This window comes from Propithecus coquereli, unplaced genomic scaffold (assembly GCF_000956105.1).
Source record: "Propithecus coquereli isolate 6110/MARCELLA unplaced genomic scaffold, Pcoq_1.0 Scaffold560, whole genome shotgun sequence".
Lineage (NCBI taxonomy): Eukaryota > Metazoa > Chordata > Mammalia > Primates > Indriidae > Propithecus > Propithecus coquereli.
The window spans coordinates 571,724-592,481 of NW_012151508.1; the positions used below are offsets into that span (position 1 = coordinate 571,724).

A 20,758-nucleotide genomic window follows, 5' to 3' on the forward strand; every position below is an offset into this window, starting at 1 on the left:
CGCCTTGGGGATGGACTTTCGCACAGTCTGCGCGGCCGTCGGCTGTTCGTGTTACGCTCCACTGGGGAAACGGCTCCGAGTCAAAACACCACAATCCCCTCTTCTCATCAAGGCCCATTTTTTTTTTTGAAAAAATGCTTTTCGATTTGTTCTGTCTTTTCCATTAATTTCCAGATTTTGAAACGGTTGATTTGATAGTTTTACCATCATTTTTGTTGCTTTTGGGGGGGGGCTGATTCCCTGAGGTCCTCTCCATCATTTTGGGAGGTCCGTCTCTCCTCCAATCCTCTGAAGTTACTAAAAGTACCTCTGTTAATACTCAGGAACTCTGATGAAGAAAAAAACATGCACCATGGTCCTCTTTGACTTGCAAGGCCAACTCATATCTAAAAGGTAGAACATTTGAGCAGGAATCTTTGCTCATCACATCTCTGATGGGGAAAAATAATCAGTAGTACACTGACAATGATTTAAAAAAAAAAAAAAAAGGAGAAGGAAATAATCTGTAGTAGACCTAGAACTGCGGAGGGATGAGCTGGAATTGGAGGTGTTGGGCTGTGGCCGTGCTCCTGGTTCTGTGGCTCATCGGCCGTGACGTGGGACAGTCAGGTAACGACTCTCTGAGCCTCCGTTTCCCTCATGTGAGGAGAGGCCAGTGTCGGCAGCTTTTCCTGCCCTCAGGGCTGTCTAAGGCCGAATTCCCCTTGGAAAGTCGGAGGCCGTGCGCCAAGTACGCAGCCCACCGTTACCACTTGGGTTTTCTGTCTGTTGGCGACGACTTGTCCCGATGGATCGGGAATAACGTTTTCACGCTGGAGCAAAGGTCATCACTGCAGCCTAAGTGTGCACGTCCGTCTATGCCTGGGCTTGGTGAATATCCGCGAGTCCGTCACTTCTTGCTCCTCAGGAATCCACGGGTGAGGACACACGTGTCTCAGGAGCATCACTGAGGACCGGCCACGCCCAAGCAAGCCCCAGGGGCAGGAGAGCCTGGTGGCCGGCGTGAGTGACGAGGCCCTGGCTGCTCTGACAAGGACAGTTTTCTGACAGACGCAGGCAGAGCCCTGCTGCCCCGGTCCCCTCATGCCCAGAGAGGCATCAGCTGTGACGGGATCCTGGCATGTGGGCTCCACGCATGCCTGTTGCGCTTCATGCTCCGGACCCCGCACAGAAGCGCGTCACCTGCTGGCTCACAGGGCGGGGGCGTCTGCAGAGAGGCTCGTGAGAAAAGCCCTTGGAAATGTGCCAGGTTTAGAAAGAGAAAACGCACAGGCGGCAGGACAGTGCCAGACGACTGGACGTGAAATGCAGACGATGCCACTTAAGTGTTTCTGTGAAGATTTCAACCTGTTTTCAAGAGGAAAGCTGAGTTGTCTACACAAGAAGCAGACCGGCATTTCAGTAATGAGACTCAGGCTCCCGCACTTCGCTGTTCTCCGGAGCTTGCCTGTGGGGAGACGTCACAGACACGCCCCACGTCCCCCAACGCCGGGTCGCATCTGAGTGTCGGTTCTGGTCTCCTTGCTTCTGCTGGTCGTGACTCTCCTTTGGCACCGAACAGACCCGAAAGGTGTTTCTAGCTCTGCCCTTCGCTTCCCTTCCACCCTGCCTGTATTCCTTCCTTCAAATCAGTGATTTCAAACAACTCTCTGTTTAAGGGGAAACAAGCTAAGACCCACTCTGAAGGAGTAAAGGCAGAAGGTTAATAACAGCTGGAAACAATTCCACGGAATTTCCCCTCCAAGTTGACAGAAAATGATCGGACTGTGGATATGGGTATTTTCCTCAGAAACAGCGTGTAATTCAAAGCATTCCGCGTTCACAGTTAATGTCTACACCGGGCAATTGAGAACAGTGCCAGAGCCCAGCAGACACGGGAAGGCCCACGTCCACCAGCTGCAGGCCCTGGTCAAAGCCTGTCCTCCTCCCTTGGCCTCCGGCCCGGGCTCAGTGGAGGCTGCCCCAGCGTCACAGGTCACAACCCAGCCAGTGGTGCAGCCGAGGGCCTGAGCACCGTGGAGTCTGCGGTCGGCAGCCCCAGCAGCACCCTGCGTGGTTCAGAGGGCCGCACTCAGCAGACGTCGCAGTCGGCCTGCGTTTCTGCGTCTTCCTGTACTGAGGGCAGGTTCACGGCGGCCACTGCCCGGGCTCAGCAGTGGCAGGTGTTCAACGTGCTGACACCTTCCGCCCAACAGTCTCTCTGGTGGTCACGGGCCGACACTCGGGTGGGATCTACACGAGAGCAAACACCCAGACAAACACCGACATGCTTAAGCCGCTGTCTGCACGCTCGTGTGACACGCTGCTGGGGCCTGGGACAGCCTGCCGCGGCCCCCCCGCCCGGCTCACCTTGGAACCAGCGCTCAGAGTCCTGCCCCGTGAGCAGCGGCGTCAGCCTGGTGTGGGGAACCTCACTCCCTTCCTCAGGGGCCTCCGGGAAACCTCCTCTCCTGCCTGCCAGCCTCCTCGCCCACGGCGAGATCTGCCTGCCTCACCGCCCCACGCGGCAGGCCCGGTGCACCAAGGGCAGACCCTAATGAATCATCTGCGGGGCTGAACTCACTCCCCGCCCGCCGTGGGGCAGCCCACGTCTGCGACGTTAACGACGGCCGCGGCGCAGACTCTTTCAATCATCGTTAGGAGTGGGGACGGCCTCAGCCCTGGGCGCGGGGCCAGCTTAGTAAAACTTTCCATGAGGGAAGGTTTTTGTTCTCTCCGGAGCAGTCTGAGCTCAGGAAGGGGCGGGAGAGGGAGCCGCTCACCCCCAGACTCGGGGCAGACACGCTCGGGGCCACCGCGTCTACCTGCTTGTTGTTTTAATGACATCTAGGCTCTGGAAACCAGCAGCTCGCGAGGAGACTGAAAGGCCTGATTGTGTCCGTGGCCAGCCCAGCGCCGCGGGGCTGTCGCCTCCCCGCAGGGCTCGCGGGAGCTGCTGCCCGACAGCAGAGCGGCCGGTCGGCATGGGCTCGCGGGAGCACCAGGGCAGATGCCACGCGCCGCACAGACGTTTCAGAAGACACCTCCTGCAAGGCGCCCGGAACGAGACCGTGTGCACGCGTGTGTGTGCATGCACGTGTGCGTGAATGCGTGTGTGCATGTGTGCACGTGTATGTGCGCTAGTGTGTATGCACACGTGTGTGCATGAATGCGTGTGCATGTGTGCGCACGTGTGTGCGCACATATATGTGTCTGTGTGTGCATGAGCTGCCCACACATGCGACCGAGAGGATTTGGAACCAGCGGGAAACGTCGCCTACTTCCGTCCCCACAGTGGCAATAGAGGAATAACACTGTAAAAACAGCTCACGTACAATTTTACAGCATGTTTTTAAAAATCTAGGTTTAAAATAACATAAGGTCCAGAAAAATAGTATTTTTTAAAACGTCCCTGTGTGCTTCTGCCGTGCTTGGAAAAGTCCAAACCAAAAGCTAAATCTTAGGAAGATTGTTGAAACAAAGAAGGAAATTCAGGGGTGGGCCAAGTGCTCCTGAAACACGACTCAGGAAGAGAAATAACTGAAAAACAAAGGAATCCGAAAAAGAAGAAAACCTGGGATTCATTCTTCACGTTGAGGCTTGAGTTCTGTGAGAGAAACAGGAATCTGGGAAGCACCTCCCCTTCCGGCTCATTCGCCAGACTGGACGCGGGTCCACGGGACAGGCTGCTCCACGCAGACCACCCCGCGGACCCGTGGCGGGCGCGTACTGGCGACGGCGCACCCCACGCTCTCCGCAGCCGCACACCACGTCCCGCTGTTGCCTTTCCCGCTCTACGTCCCCAGAAAACAAATTGAAACCCAATTACAAGAAATGAAAAACCTGCGCACACAATAAATTCTCTGAGTCCCCCGGGCCTGGCGGTCGCGGGCACCGCGGTCAGCGAGAGAACCCCGCTTGCGCCTCGCTGCTTCCACGCGCCGTTCAGACCCAGGAGCCGAGATCCTGAGCCGACCGTGTGGACGCTGCTGCCAGCGGTGCTGAGGGCCGCGGGGTGGGGCCAGGCCGAGCCCTGTGGCGTCTCGGTGGAGTGACGTGCCCGGGCAGGCGGACCCCAGCCTGCCCTGCGCGCCCTAGAGGTGGCCCTGCGGTCCCCTTCACTGCTGGACCCCAGGAGGCTGGAGACCGAACCTGCCCCGCGCCGGTCTCGGGCCTGGGGGAGGCACAGACCCCGGGGCTCTGGTCACCAGCGGCGCGTGGGGCGCAGGACTGCGCGGGAGCCCCCACTTTCAAACACCATCGAGGGGTGTCCTGAGCCACACGCCCTCCCTCCCCTCTCCCTGCCGTGTGGACGCACAGCACCGAGCGGCTCTTTCCACCCACGAAGGAGCCTGAGATTTGTGCGGTTTCATTTTGCTTCAGTCTTTGCTGCTGTTTCCACTTCCCTGGGTGCCGGGTGCCGGGTGCCGGGTGCCGGGCGAGCCTCCTCCCTCCGTCGGACACAGCCCAGGGCGCGGCAGAGGCTGCCGGGCTCCCGGTGTCCTGAGGACGGGAAACTAGTCAGGACGGTGCTGAGAAACCCCAGTGAATTTCGCTCTGACGACAGGTGAGCCGCGCGGCAAGCGGGGCGGGGAAGGTGGGAGAAGCCGCAGAGGGAAGTGGGGATGGCAGGGCGGCCCCGCCCAAAGGTCCTTCCGTGATCACGTTCTGGGACATTCTCCATGTGCAGGGACAGGCAGAGCCCCAGGGTGGCCCCGTCTGCTTCCCCCGCAGGGGGTCCCTGGGCCTGTGCGGATGGGATCCCGGTCCTGGACACGCCGGGTTACTAGCGTCCTCCGGAACCTCCTTCCGGGGTTAGCGGGAGCTGCGATGTTGTCTTGGAACCAGGGAGGACATTGGGACGGGGCCGGCGAAGGATCGGACTCCTGGGCCGGCTGGAACTGTCCAAGCTTCGCAAACACTCTCTGAGCTACGGCCTACTCCTGCGTGAGCCTGGCGTCCCCACCCCGCTGTCCCCACCAAGAAGGCGCCGGCACGGATCCCCACACGCCCTCCAGGTAGGATTCCACCTTCTCCAGGCAGGACGTCCTGCCCTGGTCCCCACCCTACAGCCTGTGTCCTGCCCCGAGGACCCTCCACAGCCCTGGCTGCGTCCGCTCCTTGCGAGGACGGCGTGTGGGGGTGGGGGCCGCAGCCATCCCACAGCCGGAGTGAGGGCAGAGCGAGCACCCGGGCGGGCTCTGCCCGCGAGGGGGACAGAGGGCACATCTGCAGCTCAGCTGCCCAAGAGGGACGCCAGCTGGCCACACTCTCCACCGCTCCCGGGCAGGTGTCCACCCTGCAGTGCGGGGAGCCCCCGGCCCCATCCAGAGCCCTTGGAGGGAGGCCTGGCCTGCGAGACAACGCTGTCCCCACCCCCAGCCCCAGACGAGGCCTCCGCACGTGTGGCTGCGCGCCTGCCCACCCGCCTCCGAAGGACTGGAAGGGCCCTTCACCCACTCGGGACAGATCAGCGCCACGTCTGGACAGGGCCACAGCTAACTGCTCCAGGCTCAACTGTGTGTGGTTAACTGGGTGCCACCAGGACCCGCCTGCGCAGGCTGCGCGAGACCGCGGTGGCCTGTGAACACGCTCCCTGCTCTGCGGGGCCGCCACGCAGCTGCCCTCGTCCCCCCACCCCGGGGCCCCCCTTGAACCCAACGCCCAAAACGAAAAAGGTTTGGGTAAAAGCCGGCCAACCGTGGGCAAAACTAAAGGGAAAAAGGTGGCAAGTGCCCCCAAAAACGGGACAGTCTCACATGCGCAGGGCCGGCCCTCAGGACCAGCCTGGCGTCTCTTGAGGACGTAAGTGGACGCGACACTTCCTGTCCCGGGGGCAGGTGGTGGGGAGGCTGCAGCCGGACACCGAGGCTGACTCTTCCCTGGCAGCGCAGAACCACCAGGGCTTGGGGACGGGGACGCGACCCTGCAGCTCCGAGCGGGAAGATGACCACGGCCAGGAGCCAAGGAGAAGGTCTGGGGAGGAAGGACGGCCCGGCCTGGAAGCAGCCCCGCCACAGTGAGTGGTCGGGAGTGCACACGGGGGCTGTTGGCAGGGGTCTGGAGAGCAGGGCCCCCAGGACGTGGGGCCGGCGGCCTACGTGAAGGGGCTGGGCAAGGGCCTCGGCCTGGGGGCCCCACGGCGGCCGGCCAGCAGGCTGGGGGGGGGGGCCCTGGGGGTGACGCAGAGCTGGGTGTCCGGCCAGATGCTCCGGCCCCAGCCGACCTGTGCCCACCCCGGGGGCACACAGAGCCATGTGAGGACCCCGAGCTGCGCATCTGTCTCCCCCACGTCCACACACGCCGGGCAGGTAGGCCCAGGACCCTCTCACCCTCGTGCCGCTCGGACGGGCGCCCGGCCTGCGTCTCAGCACCGTGATGACCGTCAGCCCCTGGCGCAGCAGGCTGCGAGGCCCAGCTTACAAAGCCCGACCCCGGGACCGAGCTCTTGCCACAGACCAGGGCACTGGGCTTGAGGCTGGATACTTTTGGGGCTAAATCATTTGCACACATTGTTCTCAAAAACCTGCGGCCTTGCGTTGGGAAACAGTAGGGACGTGTCTGGCCGGCCCCGTCCCCTCCTGAGCGGACAGGAGGCCCCGACCTGGAAGCGGCGCCATCCGCAGGCTCACAGGCCTCCCCAGGCGGCCAAGCCACAGCGAGAGTGACGCGGGGACTGGGCGTGGACCACGTGTGGCAGCCACCTCTGGACGCTCTTCCCAAAGGACCCCCCGAAGCTAAAGGGCCGCTGGGAACGCGAGGAAACTCAACATTCGCGGAGAGCGCCGCGGTGGCAGCAAAGCCAGCGGCACGAAGCTGTCACTCGAAGGGAGGCACAGAGTCCGGGTGGGGGGAGGCGTCGGGGAAAACGGTCTGTGCCCAACGACGCCCACCTCCCACGCAAACAGCCCGCGCAGGGCGGGGACGCTCACCGAATCGCCGCCTGATGAGGGCGCCAGGCTTGGTCACGTGTCTGAGCACCCCGGCAGCCTGTGACCGGGTGGCCCGGACCGCGTCGGGAGTGAATGCGATTCAAACGCAGACACACACAGACGGTGTCCTGTTACCACGCACAGGACGGCGGCAGCTCTGGGAGTCGCCTGGTCTAAGCGGCCTGGCCACAGACGTCCAAGGGCCTCCCTTTCCAACAGCCCTGAACAAGCACGTCCGTGGGCCTCTGCGCTGAGAAGGCCGCCGCACCTGGGCTGGCGTCGCACCCGACAGCCCTCCTCGCGCTCTGCCCACGGGCTCCCGGCGGGGCTGCCACGGCACGGACACACTCGTGTAGCTGCACAGAGCACAGCCAACCACTGTCAGCTCAGCATCACCCGAAATCTCTTCCCCAGACTCAAGAAACTCTTACGTGCCGTGAGCCAAGGACCTGGCCGGGCTGGTGCTCGAGGACACGGGACTTTCTGAACTCGCGCCAAGGGGCTCTCTGTCCAGCGTCAGTCGGCAAACCTGGGCACCCTTGTTTGAGCCCAAGACCACCCGGACAAGTTTCACGGAAAGTCAAAGCCAAGCGACCAGCCCCTGCCGTGACCAGAGCTGCACGCAAGTGGCGACACTACCGCCCCACACGGTGCCGCCGCAATGCCCCGAGAACCGTGTCCTGCACCCATGTCACGCCGGCTCCCGCGGTCGGCGCATCCGCACGCCTCTCCTCCGAGAGCTCCGGGCGGCGGGCACTTACCATCGTCCAGGTACAACTGGTCCAACTCCTCGGGTTCCCGCTTGACCGTTACAGGAATAAGGGCCAAATTACGGCCACTGTCCTCACGCACCTCTGGCAGGGACCGTGGCCGGGCGGTTGGAGACAGGTTCCTTTGAGCCTTCGGCGGCAGGTGCTGCGGGCGGCCCATCGTGGGCAGGTGCGCCGGGCTGCAGGGCTGCAAGCAGGTTGGCTCTTGGGCGGCGGGCGGAGGCGGGGAGGGGGGGCTGTAGGGACAGAGCGTGAGCCGCTGACCCAGGGGGCAGCTGCTGCTCAGATGCGGACTCACCTGCGGCTGCAGCGTGGCGGGGGGCGGCTGCTCGGGCGAGCCGGGGTGCACGGCCACAGGTCTCGGCACGTCCTGGACGGCGGCGACCTCTCCGGCCGGCTGCGCCAGTCCCAGGTGACAGTGAGCTGGGCTGGCGATGCCCTTGGTGTAGGCTGCGGCAGAAAGGTCGTGGAGCTTCGGGCTGGCGCTGCGCGGCGTGGGCATCACGGTGCTCCTCTGTGGGCAGAGCGGGAACCCGGCCACGAGGCAGGAGCCGGGGTCGGGCGGTGCCGCGAGCTGCTGGCTGTAGTACGGTCGCGGGACGGGACTTAACCCCTGGCTCGCCGGTCCGCAGGCTGAGGCGGGCTCGTAATCGTCAGACGGCTCTGTTTTTATAACGGGAACTGCGTGGAGAGAGAAAAAGTTAAATAAACACAGTTGCAGATGGTCGACCGGCCGGCCTGTGTCTGGGACGCCTGTTGCAAGACAAACAGCGTCTCGACTGAGCCCCGTGCGCCTGGTCCTCCCGCCCAACGAGAGAACAGGGTGAGTCACGGGCGCCGGAAAGCAGCAGCTGGTTCCAATATGCAGAGCCTGTTTGCCTTGGCCCCTGCCCGGCACCGACATGCTGCAAAAACCCGTTCGCAACTGCAGGGGAAGTTTGGACCCGGGGCCTGCAGATTTGCGGTAATTCAGAGCGAAAATCGTAGCTTGGGCGAACTACTGCGTTTCTGCTACCGACGCTCTGCTAATAACGTCTGCGCGTTTGGTGAACGTGAACACAAGAAACGGCTCTGGAAGCCAATAAAAGCCCAGCTGAGAACATGCACGGCTGTCGCTGCGGAAGAGAAGCCGTTAGTCATCGCGGCAGCACAGTGGGCCTGCGTGGGCCACCACGCCCGCCCCTCTGCCTCCCTCCCGCACGGGCGGAACTCGGGAGCTGTCCACTGTCTCTAGACCTTTCTCCCACTCGTCCCTGGAGAGAAAGCTGAGGGCACGGGGGGGGCCGGGGCGGACGGACGCTGCCTCCGCGGCTGGCACTGGCCCCTCCTCACTCTCCGCCAGACCCCGCCTGCCTCTGGGCCTCAGTTTCCACAGCAGTGTCAGGAAGAAACCGGTAGCAGTGCCTGCCAGGGCGGGGGACCCTGTGGGGACCCCACAGAGACCCCGTCCCGCTCACTGCTGGGCTGGCGTCTTGGCTCGTGCGCCGCCGAGAAGAGACGTCTAGATGGTTAAGTGACGCGGAAAGCAACGCGCTATTGCTCTTAAATTCACAACAGACGCACAGCCTTGCGGATAACGAGCTGTCATCAGACGCCCCCGATCACATCTGCGCCTCTCCGTGCGCTGCGTGCGGTGGGTTCTGGCAGCCACGGGAGAAAGTGCCGCCATCACAGCCCCGGGCCTGCGTGGGGCTCCAGGACAAACCCGGTCTGTGTGCCTGGTCCCCGTCACGGCCCGCAGTGCCTACGCGTCCAACAGCTGTGACGCTGACATGGATTTTCCCGAAGCTCGACCCCGGGGAGGGCCTGCGCCATGGCCACCCTGGCCCGGAGGCTGTGAGAGCTGGGACAGGTCATCTGCGCGCCGGCGAAGGCTCCTCATCCCGAGACGCGGTGTCGCTGGGGACCGGACCGGCACTGGGGACCGGACTGGCGCTGGGGACCGGACCGGCGCTGGGGACTGGACCGACGGGGCCGTCCTGGTCGGAAAATCTGCCCGGAGTCTCCCTGCAGAGACGCGACCGGGGCTCCCCAGGAATCGCTCTGCTGTTTCCACACTGGTGTCTCCGGCCCGTTTTCATTCACGCATTCGCGTCTGTGGCGCGTCCTCCCTGCACGCTGAGCGTCGGGTCACCGGCGGCTGCCATGGGGGGGGGTGGGAAAGTCGCGGGGCCGCCGTGAGCACGTCTCGGGAAGCTCCTTCTCCCCACCCAGGCGTGGCCGCGCTGGGCCGTGCTCAGCCATGGCCACGAGTCCCTCCCGGCGTTGTGTTCTCCCCTCGGGGCAGCCTGTCCCCTTGGCAAGGACAGGTCCGGCCACAGCCTGGTGAGCACCGGCTGGAGGCCACAGAGCACGAGGGAAGTGCGGATACGCGGCCGGTCTCTGTTGTCGGCGTGTTGACCACCAGCGCACTGCTGCCGTCCCGGATTGGACAGCGTAGCACCCGCCAAGATGGACTTGCCTCTCGTGCCCGCCAGGGCTCTGGAAGGCGGAACCGAGTCACTCAGGAATCGTACCCCAAAACACTGCCCACGAGACACCACGGACCACTGGCCACCCGGGGAGATGTAACGATTCGGCCACGACACGGTGACGCCAGGCAGGTGCCATCTGGAGCCAGCACTGATGGTGTCTCCGGGTGGAGCTGCAGGGCAGCGACGGCGGCTGGCGAGGGTGCCGTGGCGTCAGGAAGAGCCCCACGTGACTCACACTCCCCTGGGGACCGCCCCAGCCAGCGAAGTGGGGGGGCCACCGTGGCCACCTGGCGTGGGGCGGCGGCCCTCGCTCCTGCCCACAACTGGAGACAGCTGGGGGCTCACTCAGCCCTGAGGCCACCGTGCACCCACCAGGGACATCCGTCCATCTCACATTCCAGACGTTGCACCTTCTCCCCCAGCCCAGAGCGGTCCCTGTGGTGAGGACGCCACGCGCAGCCACAGCCTCTGCCTCACGCCTCCCGCTGCAGCCCGTCTGCTATGAGTCTCCGGCCGTCCGCTCGGATCTGGCGGCTGCTCCGTGGCCCAGGGATGCACACACATGGGACCGGCGGGGCACTGGCTGCCTGCGCGGCTCCCAGGGTGCCCGGGGGGCCGCCAAGGAGAGATGCATTCTCCGTTTATTAGAAACAGCTCTGCGACCCACAGCTTCGCAGCCCAAGGCCCAACACCCAAGTCAGCTGTTGGCTCCGACAGCTCTCCCTCCCCGCGGCATCTGTGGCAGGCGGAGGGCCAGGAGGGCCCAGTGTGTGGAGACCCTGGGGTCTCGCCCGCTCCCCCAAGCCCCACCCGGACGACTGCGGAGGACCTGTGCCCCCCACCAGACGGAGTCCGTTTTTCAGCGGGCTGTAAATGCAGAGCCGCAGGCGCCAGGCAGAGCCAGACCTGACTGCAGGGAAGCCGGCGCGAATCGTGACCCAGACCCTCGCCTCGACGGGACGTGGCTGTCCCGGAAACGGACCAGACACATGAGCACGGCCCGGGGGGTCCGGAGTCTCGCCGAGAGACGCTGGTGCCGAAAGCTGGTGTCCGCAGCAGCTAGGGAGAAATTCCAGATCGGACGGCAATTTCCAGAGTTTACGGTCTTGCAAAGCATGTGGCTGGGATGCCGTGTTAAAACCCCGCTGGGATCCTCTCTGCACCGCGCCGGATTTTCCGCCAGGCCCAGAAACGTGGCCAGGCGCAGGGGCCGGCCTGTCTCTCCCATAAAGCGTCTCCTGAGCTCTTTAAAAACTCTTGCCCGACCACTCGGCCCGGTGCTGGAGGTGCGGCCCAAACACAGCTGTCCAGCTAACACGGCGGCCGTAATTCATCGCCACATGGAGATGACACGCCGTGAGCATGGCGGGGCCAGGCCTGGTGACTCCACAGGGACGTCAGGGAGGGGGCCAGGTGGCGCCCGCTGCTGCAGCAAGAGTGCCTGCTGTTTACGACCTGTTTAAAGCCGCCGGGGCACCGACGCTAACTCCTGCATCTCTCCGGCCCTCAGATTCTTCCTGGGAACGTCTCGGTGTAGGGATGGCGGTGGCACAGGGCGCGTGACACACTTTCCACTGGGAACGCCGGCGTCCTGGGGCCGCCTGAACCATGTCTCCTTGCCTTAGGGTGTGGGGCAGGCCCGGGGCTCAGGCAGCCGCTGTCCCTGGGACAAGCAGAGGCCGCGTGGGACGTCCGCACGGCGTCCCGCCTCTCACCCTCCCACCGCGAGGCCCACGGAGGCCATGCCACAGACCTCTCTTAGGGACAAACCCGGGGCACTAAACCGTGACGATCTCCACGCTGCCTGCCCCGGTGCAGATGTGCCTTTTCAGTGAAGTCTCTGGATGCGTCTGGGTCTGTCGGCCCCGAGCCAGACGCTGTCCTGGGCCAGCGCCGCGCAGCAGGCACCTCCAGGGCAGTGTGTGCGGCCCCCCTGCTCCCGGCCAATGCCCTTCAGGGTGGGGCACGGCCCCCTCCGTCCCCCAGCTCGGTCTCCCAGGTCCAGGCACAAGTCTGGAGTGGGGACGGTTTCCCAGCAACCAGCCCAGCACCATGGAGGGAAGGAGGAGGCTGCACCAGCCGCTCCCGCCTCACGTTCCTGCCCACATCCGGCCCTCCGCAGTGGCCCTGCTTCCTCCGGCTCCACCCTGGTCCCTGGTCCGGGCAGGTCCGGAGAGACAGGGGCCACTGACGGGACGCGCTGGGACGTTTCGGGACGGCGCAGCCTGGCCACCGGCAGAGGGGAGACGTGGAGGACGCCTCTCCCCTCGCCCAGGCCCTGGGACCTGTGGCCTCTCTGATACAGAGAAAACCGGAAAACGCAAGAAAACACGTTCGAAAACTAAAGCCCCACAGCTGCCGGCCCCCCGGCATCGGCAGCGGCTGCGTGGCGAGAGCACGTCGTGACTGCTGGTGTCTGGACGGCAATCGTGCGGATCTTGGAGGAAGGACACCTGCTCTATAGACCAGCCACGCAGGACGCCCATTTTCCGCAAGTGGGGAAACGAGACCGCATCCTGCGCAGACGCGGGCGCGGCCCTGCCGTCTCTCGGTGGGGAGGGGTGCGGGGCAGGTCCGTGGCCACCGCCAGGAGCGCGACCCTCAGGGTCGACAAGCACAGCGTGGTCAGGTCACTCTGCCCTCACCCCGGTGTGAGAGTATTTGCACACGGGGCGTTCGGGGGTCACCGACGTTAAAACGTCATCGGGTGGGTCTGACCTGTAGGGCTGGCGTCCTCCCAGGAGGGGCAGAGAGAACTCTCCCTCCACGTGTGCATGCGGGCGTCGGCCGTCTGGACCCAGGGGAGGCCCCGGACTGCAGGGCGGGTCTCGGTCACCAGCGCCCGGCCCGTGGGCTCCCGCGCAGGCTGAGGGGCAGACGCTGCCAGGGACCCTTTCTTCGTCTACGAGGACACCGGCCACGCGGCAGTCACGGGGACCGAGGGCCGAACACTCCTGCACGGCCTGGGCGCCGCGCGCAGTGAGCTGTCGTTCCTGCGTGGCCCCTCGCTACGTGTCCACGTTCCGAGTGACCCTGTGTGTGGCCTGAACGTCCTCACCAGTGCGCCCAACGGGACTGGACAAGAGGAATTTTATTCGAAGATGAAACCACTGGAAAACAAAGGACAGACCGCCTTCCCTTTGCTGTGTGACACCAAAGTCCGAGCTCTGCCACCCGTGTGAACAACCAGGAATGACACCCCCAGGGCATGACTTTGTTACAGTAATGACCAAAGAGGAGCAGCGGATGGAGCCTTGGGAGCCGCCAGCCCCTCGAGAGGGAGGGTGGACGCGTCACCTCTCCCGTGCAGGCCAAGAGTGCCCGGGGGTCACGCCAGCCCTGTGCCAATGCAGGGCGCGGGGGAGGGGGGGCGGCGGAGATGCCTCTGTGGACGTGTCCACGTCTGTCCCTCGAGGCTCAGCCAGCATCCTCGCTGAAGAGTTCCAATCACGTCCACCACCGACGCACGGCCTGAAGCCCCAGCGCGGAGGCAGCCGGCACGGACGGCACATCCGACCAGGCGCCCAGGACTGGCTGGCTCCTCCGTGCACGTCCCGCCTCGTGCTGCCCCGCCCTGGCGGTGGATTGGAGCCGTCCCGTGTGCAGGGCGTGAACGCAGCACAGACACGGCCGTGGCGCGGGCAAGCTCTGTTCTCTGCCAGGGTGTAGTTAAGCGCAAATGTTGCCCAGCAAGGCTCACAGCGGACGATGCGCAGCACAGACACGCCCCAGAAACACGTTGGCCTCGTCTCCCGGTCGCCGCCGCGCTGCGTCGAGAGCGCCTCATCCTCCAGGCGCACTGCCGAGCAGCTGCGCATCGCGGGGCAGCCTTTGGGAGACGCGGAGGAGGGGCGGCCGCTCTGTCGACGCTCGGGGAGCTGCCTTGAGTCGCGCTCCCGGACAGGCAGGTCCATCGCGAAGCCCACAGATTGTGGCCAACCAGTCCAGAACGTTCCGCGGTTCTACGCATCCTGTGCCCAGACTTCCGGCCCACACTTCCCTGTGGTTTTGACGCCCGTGGCCCCCAGATCTCTAAACATGGCCACCTTCCTGTCCCCTCCTCCCCACTGACGCTGTGCGCTGTGGCCAGTCTCCGTGACGGAGCCCTTGGCCCTGTCCAGCGCCCCCGACACCCGCGTGCCCTCGGAGCCTCCCGGCCCGCCTGCTGCCCGACGGGACCCGCCAACCAACGGGCCCAAACCACGGTCTTCCCTTCGCACGTCTGGGTCCCAGCGCCCGTTCCTGACTTGTCCGCCCCATCTCCGGTTTCTGCAGCACGAGCTTCCGCGTTCCTGCCCCTCCCACCTAAAACCACAGCGTCAGGGCGCCTGCGGTGTGGGAGGCGGTTAGACGGCTCCGTGTCTCCACCGCGTCAGCATTTTGGGGTGAGTGTCCCCCCGGTTCTGTAATTGGGGCCCTTCCCCCAATACTTAGGGAGGCCTCGGGGCCTGGCTGAGGGGAGCAAACTGCCCTTCTGGACCACTCCACGGGTCCCGGGGTCGGAGGGCTGTGCCCTGCGACGGGTGCATCAGTTCGCTTCATGTCCACCACGTCAGGCTTGAAACGTGACGTGCGCAATGAGAACACCACGCCCTCCTCTGCACAGGAACAGCGGGAGCCGGTGGAAACGGAGTTCAGGACCAGCAGCCTCACTCGGCTGTCATGGACTTCAGGGAGCACAGGGCGGGGCCAGGAGCTGGGCCGTCTGGAGACGAGCCGCTGGGCTCCGCGCACGACCCGCCGTTGGTGCCCACCCGCTTCCTGCGGCCTGTGCTGAGCACCCCGGAACCAAGCTCCTGGCCGTGGCCCCTCCTGCCCCTCGGGCCCCGTCCACCCGCATCCTCTCTGCTGCTGCTCCTGGCCCGGGGGCAGACGAGAGAGCACGGAATCTGCTCCCCTTCCCGTGCACCCCCAGGTCCGTCCCGTGACCAGGAGGGTGGGCTCGTGTGTCACGTGGAGGAGGAGGAGCTGCGCCCGGGCACGCCCACCGCCGGGCAGGGCCGCGATCCGGAGGCAGGTCTGCCCCTGGTGGCCTCCCCATCGTGGAGGGTGCTCCTCTCGGTCACAGCCGCTCCCGCCCCGACTCGGTTCATCCCAGCGGCTGCCCTGGGGGTGGGGCTGCGTGTCCCCCAGGGCCAGGGCAGGGATCTTGGCCACGAGGGGACCTCCCAACGGAGACGTGGCCTCACAGGGACCCTCAGCCTCGGGGGTGTCTCCGGGTGACCAACCAGAGCAGCTTGGGAAGCAAGACTGGGCCTCCAGACCCAGTGATTTGTCAGCATTTATTTCCTCACTTTGGTAGCTAATTGTGAGCTCGTGACGCCCCTGCCCTGTCACATCCAGGGCCCAGCGCATGCCCAGCGGGGTCTCTGGGCCACGTGTCCCCACGCGCTGGGCTCTCCCCACTGCGAGCCTCGTGGACACGCTGGAGTCACTTCTCAGGACCCTGAGCGCTCAGACAGGCGCCGGCGCGTCCCTCACACCGTGCCGTGCGCCAGCAGACCGAGCGCTGTCCCTTCAGACACAGCCGAACAAAAGTGACAAACGAGAAACTTCAGGCAGCCTGTCTGACGGGCGTGTGGGTCCCCACCGTCCCTCAGTGGCCGCAATCCTGGGCAGGGGGCCGGGGCCGGGGCCGGGGCCGGCACGTGGGAATTCCCAGGGGGTTTCCCACACGCCATCCACGGGGTTTACATCCAGGTGGGAACTTGTCCCCGTCAAACCCCAGCCCCCCAGAGAGGACTGAGGGACCAAACTGTCCCTCTGGGCCCCGTCACTGGCCACCAGCCCCAGGACCCAGGCCCTCTGCGCCCAGCCTGACGGTCACCCTGCAGTCTGACCACGTGACCCCCAACCTGCGTGGGGGACAGGCTGCCTGTGGGAGGCGGGGAGGAGGGCCGTCACTGGGCGTCACCAGCCGCCATGGCCGGTTTAGCTGTGAGTCAGCGGCAGACACCGTCAGCGCTGAGGAGAGGGGTACGGGAGGCCGGTGGCCGAGCTGTGCCCCCCAGCACCCACTCTGCTCCCCAACCCGTGGCCAGAGGGGCGGAACCCTGTGAGGGTGCGAGACAGAAACGTCTGGCCCAGCCAGGAGACGCACCTTTCCTTATACCTCATGTCGAAGGAAGACCCAACGTGACTTGATGTCACGCGTCTGCACGTGAACGCGAGCTCACGGCGAGGGGCAGAGGGCTTGTCTCTGCTGGCGCGTGCGTTTCGAGACCGAGGCAGGCGCGTCCCCTCTCTGCTGTGCCCACCAGACTCCGGACCCTCGGAACAACATGAAGCTCACGGAGCAAAGCCCAGAGGGGACGTCGGCAGCAGCCTCACGACTGGGGTTTGGAGAGAAAAGAAAGCAACCTGGAACCAGCCGAGAATCGGGCCGAGGCTTCCTGACTAGATGTCCCCCCGCCCTGCCCGCGAAGCTCCCTCGACACTGCCACGTGTCCCTGGGACTTGGAGCTGGTGGCTCTGACCGAGGATGGGGGAGCTGAGCCTGGCGGGAACCGTCTGAGCAGGACCCCAAGACACGGATGCGCCAACGCTAGGGACATGGGCCTGGGAGGCCACCGCACGCGTCCTCACACAGCCCCAGAGCGGCAGGAGGCGGCCGAGGACACCAAACTCGACATGAGGCCTGAGGTCCAGTTTCCATCGGTTCATTTATTTATTTCAAGAACCAGGTATCGAGAGCCCGCCGTGCACCAGGCGCTGGTCGACGCCCGTGGCAGCCTGGGGTCTCTGTCCTGGGCGCTCGGTGACCGTGGCCCGCGGGACCGGGCAGGCGCCTGCGGCCTGTGGTGTTGGAGGAAAATGTCCGGAGAGGAGAGGACGGGGGCTGCGGAGAGGCAGGGCTGGGCGGGAAGCTCCGGCGGCAGGTCAGCCGTGCCGGGCAGGTGGAGGGCTGGACGGTGGGGCTGGATCAAGCGCGACGTCCACCGGAGCGCGGAGGCCGGAGGGCTGCGGGGGGACCGTGGCACCGCGGGGTGGCAGGACTGGGCGGCCGCCAGGCGGGTGTGCACCGGAGCAGGCGGCAGCGGGGCTCAGCCCCGCCCACGAAGGGCGTGCACACCCACACGCAGGCCCCTCCGCCTCCGACGCCGAGACCCGGCTCTACTCAGCGCTATCGACTCGCAGCGGGGACGGCCACGTGCCAGGTAAACAAGAAAGAAATTAATGCTCGAGCTATTTTATCCACTGCCGTGGAAAGCAGTTTTTCTTTATGACGCCTAGGGTTTCTTTAAAACATTCAATTTGGGGTCAACCACGCTTGAAGTTTAATTAGAACACAATCGTTACATTTTCAAAAAAAACAAAAAATTTCCTTTGGGAAGGAACGGGGCCCGGCCCCCGCCCAAGGAACGAAAAGAAGCCGGAACGGGGAAGCAAAAAAAACAAAAAAAACCCCGAAAACAAAACCGCCCCAACCCCCGCCGGCCGAAGCCAAAACGCAACCCCAACGAAACTCTCACGAACACACCACCGAACAGAAAAATCCAAACAAAAATACCACCAAACAAATCCCAAAAGCATCCCGAGAAAACACCCAATAAAAAACTCAATACAAACCCAAATACAGAAGCACCTACTTGAGAGCTAGCCTGTTATCAAGGCCATTGACAGGGAAAGAAAAATGAAACCAAAAAGAAAAACCAACAGAAAAATAAGGAACAAACTAACTAACAAAACAACTACTTTCAAGAGTAGAATCGACCGCGTAAACTACATCCACAACAACATGCATGAAAAAAGCAAAAAAAAAAAAAAAAAGATAAAAAAACAGAACACACAAAAAAAACAACCAAAAACACAATCAAAACCAAGACCAAAACGAATGCACGCCAGCCCGGAAGGCACAGCCGGAAGCCCAGGACGAAGCCCAGAAAACACTCAAGACAACACGCATACACACCGAACTAAAAAACGAAATAACAAACTCAATACGAAAACACCCACAAAAACACAAAAAACAAGCGAAAAGACAACCAGCAAAAGACCCAACCAAAAAAACCACCAACAAAACAGCGAACGGAGCAAAAGGCGAGTCGGCCCGAACGCCCTGGGGCCGCGGGAGACAAGACGGGCGTCGGCGCGAGCACAGGTCATCGTGCTCCCGGATGGCCACACGGACACAGCCGTGAGGCGTCAAAGCAAAGCTGATTTCCAGTCGCCCGCAGAGCAGCCACGACCACCTGCTGCTTCACCACAGACGGCTGCAGAACGCAACACGCACCAGGACACCGGTCTGCGATGGGAGAGCCACGCTCCCCCGTGGCTGCTGCACGTTCGCGACACGCCAGAATGACGACCAGCGACTGACCGAATGAGCAACACCCCCGCCCCCCAGTGATGAGGGAAAATGCATCGAAAGCTGCACTTTTCTTTTTTTTTTCCAGGGAATTGATGACTCAGCCTCACCAACAGGACATCACACGGTTCAAACGCACAGCGCAACCGCGCTGCTCGACGGCAACCACGCCTGCGACTTTCAGAAAAAGCAGCCCACGGGCCCGGTCTCAGCGCTGAAAGCCAGCAAGGCGGCATTACCGTTGGCGGGAAGGTAGGTGAAGTGCTGGTGTTGGCTTCTCTTCCTCTTCCCGTTGCAGACGTAGAAACTGACTTGGACAGGGCTGGTGATCCTCTGGTTGCGGAAAGGCGGGATCTCGACCACCAGAGAGTTCTGGAATAAAATGGCGAACAGGAAGACGGCGGTCAGCGTCTTGCCAATGAGAAACGCTCTGCACTAGAGCATTCCATTTCCGCACTCCTTTCCATGTGGATGGAGGACGGGGAGAGAAATCGAGAAAAGAGAAACTGCGTGTCGGGGGGGGGGAAGCGTCTGCCCGGACGCAGAGGCCGCCGCGTGGTCTTCAGGAGACCAGAGGAAACCGGCGGGAGCCCCACACGGCTGACGCGGTGACGACAGCGCCTCCCGGGGCAGGAGCACCTGTCCAGTAGCTGCAGAGACGCAGCAGCGGGGGTGGCCCTGGGGAAGCTGTGTCTGTCACCGCGACAACGGCCGACACCCCTGGGCCAGACCCCAAATGGCGGCAGGAGCAGCTGGGACACAAAGGCACAGACAGAACAGCACTAACCGCTGAGGGTGGCGGCCGTCACCTCTGTTTTTAAAATAAAGATCAGCAACGTTTTTATAAAAATCAGGTTTTTTCAAACACACACATAAAAATGCAAGCATGGTACCGCGTGGGCAAATCACAGGCTGGGTGGGGACCCCCAAACCCTGTGTCCCTCTGGGCCGCACGGATGCTGGGCCCTAAACAAACCCCAGGGGAACGGGGATGCGGGCACCCTGCAGGCGGCATTCACAGCCATGAAGTTTCTGTGGTTTTCTTTAATCATCTGATTTCAGTTTAACAAGCAGGAAAAATGCGTAAGAAAAATCCATTATATCACTTCTTCTGTTAAAGTAATTAATTGTAGCCTGTTACTCAGATTAATAGCAAAATTGATCTAATCACGTCAATAACAGAATCTCACGTGTTAAAAACAGAAAACTCAAGATAACAGCAGACGAGGAAACCGAGGCACAGGAGCTGCTGCTGGGGCCCCACGGCCGCGGCCATGGACACGCGTCTGCCAGGCAACGTGTGTTTGCCGTGTTGGCAACTGCGCTTCGTTTGCAAGAAGCCACGAGAAGCCATCCTCCTGCCCCAGCTCTCGCCAAGCACAGCGGGAGGGCAGAGCCCTCGCACAGAGGGGGGTGCGGCAAACCCCCCTAGGGCCGCGCTTCGCTGCCCCCGCCAGCGGGTCTGATCGGGAACCTGCGGCCATCCCGAGGCACAGTCCCCGCTTGTTCGTGGACGGAGAGGAAGATGCTTCCTCTGAGGTTCAACTGCAGGGGCGCGGCGGCCACAGCTGGGCCGGCAGGTGAGGGGCGTGACCTCTGCGGGCGAGGGAATGAAGAGCAGAGACGGGAGGGAAACATCTAGCAAAGCCGGGATGGAAATTAACCTGAGCCACGATGACACGAGCGGCTGGGATGAGGATGGCGGGCGGCCCGGCGGGGCAGGCTCCACGCCGTGGGGTCGGCTTTCGTAAATTCCACGTGACCAGAGGGTCGTGTTTTCACGTGGCCACAGCTGAGCCACTGCGACTCTTGAGGTACAGAAAGCAACAACAAAAACGCCATCTCCGCGGGAGCCCTGCCACTTAGCACGCAGGGAAGGACGAGGGAAGAAAGAGACGCAGAAGGAAATGAAGTGACTCGGAATTCTGTCACCGCGGAGGGGGGGTTTCACGTGGCGCCGACACCCACGGGACTCGCTCTAAGAAAGCCCATTGGCTCACTTCAGCTCGCACAGTTCCTGGCAGCACAGAAACGAGACACAGCGCGCCCCGTTTTAAGAGCGTGACGTGGTCACGTGTGCGCAAATGCTCACATCGCTCTTATCCGAGTACTGAGACTACACCAGGTTTTGCTTCTTTTGTAAAATACTTTTTTATATTTTCCAGATTTCCACAATGAAGATGAAGTTCCTTTATGACTACAAAAAATACACATGGAAGTAAACTTTGTTTAAAAGATAATAACGAAATGGTAAACTTAAAATAATTTTTCACGTGTATTATTAAGTTTCTTTTA

The 20,758-nt window shown here is 62.9% G+C and overlaps 1 protein-coding gene across 2 annotated transcripts in view; it reads right to left on the bottom strand.

Annotated features, from left to right (window-relative positions):
• The window catches only part of NFATC1 (nuclear factor of activated T-cells, cytoplasmic, calcineurin-dependent 1), a 115,648-nt gene that overhangs the window by 45,595 nt on the left and 49,295 nt on the right, over positions 1-20,758 (bottom strand). The window contains exons 8-10 of one of the 2 annotated variants that reach the window (XM_012657820.1): positions 18,703-18,835; positions 7,980-8,362; positions 7,673-7,868 (exon numbers count right to left, since the gene is read on the bottom strand). In XM_012657820.1, coding sequence (XP_012513274.1) covers positions 7,673-7,868; positions 7,980-8,362; positions 18,703-18,835 — 712 coding nt within the window. The remainder of the gene's footprint in view (positions 1-7,672; positions 7,869-7,979; positions 8,363-18,702; positions 18,836-20,758) is intronic. The other variant, XM_012657821.1, reaches the window with a different exon arrangement.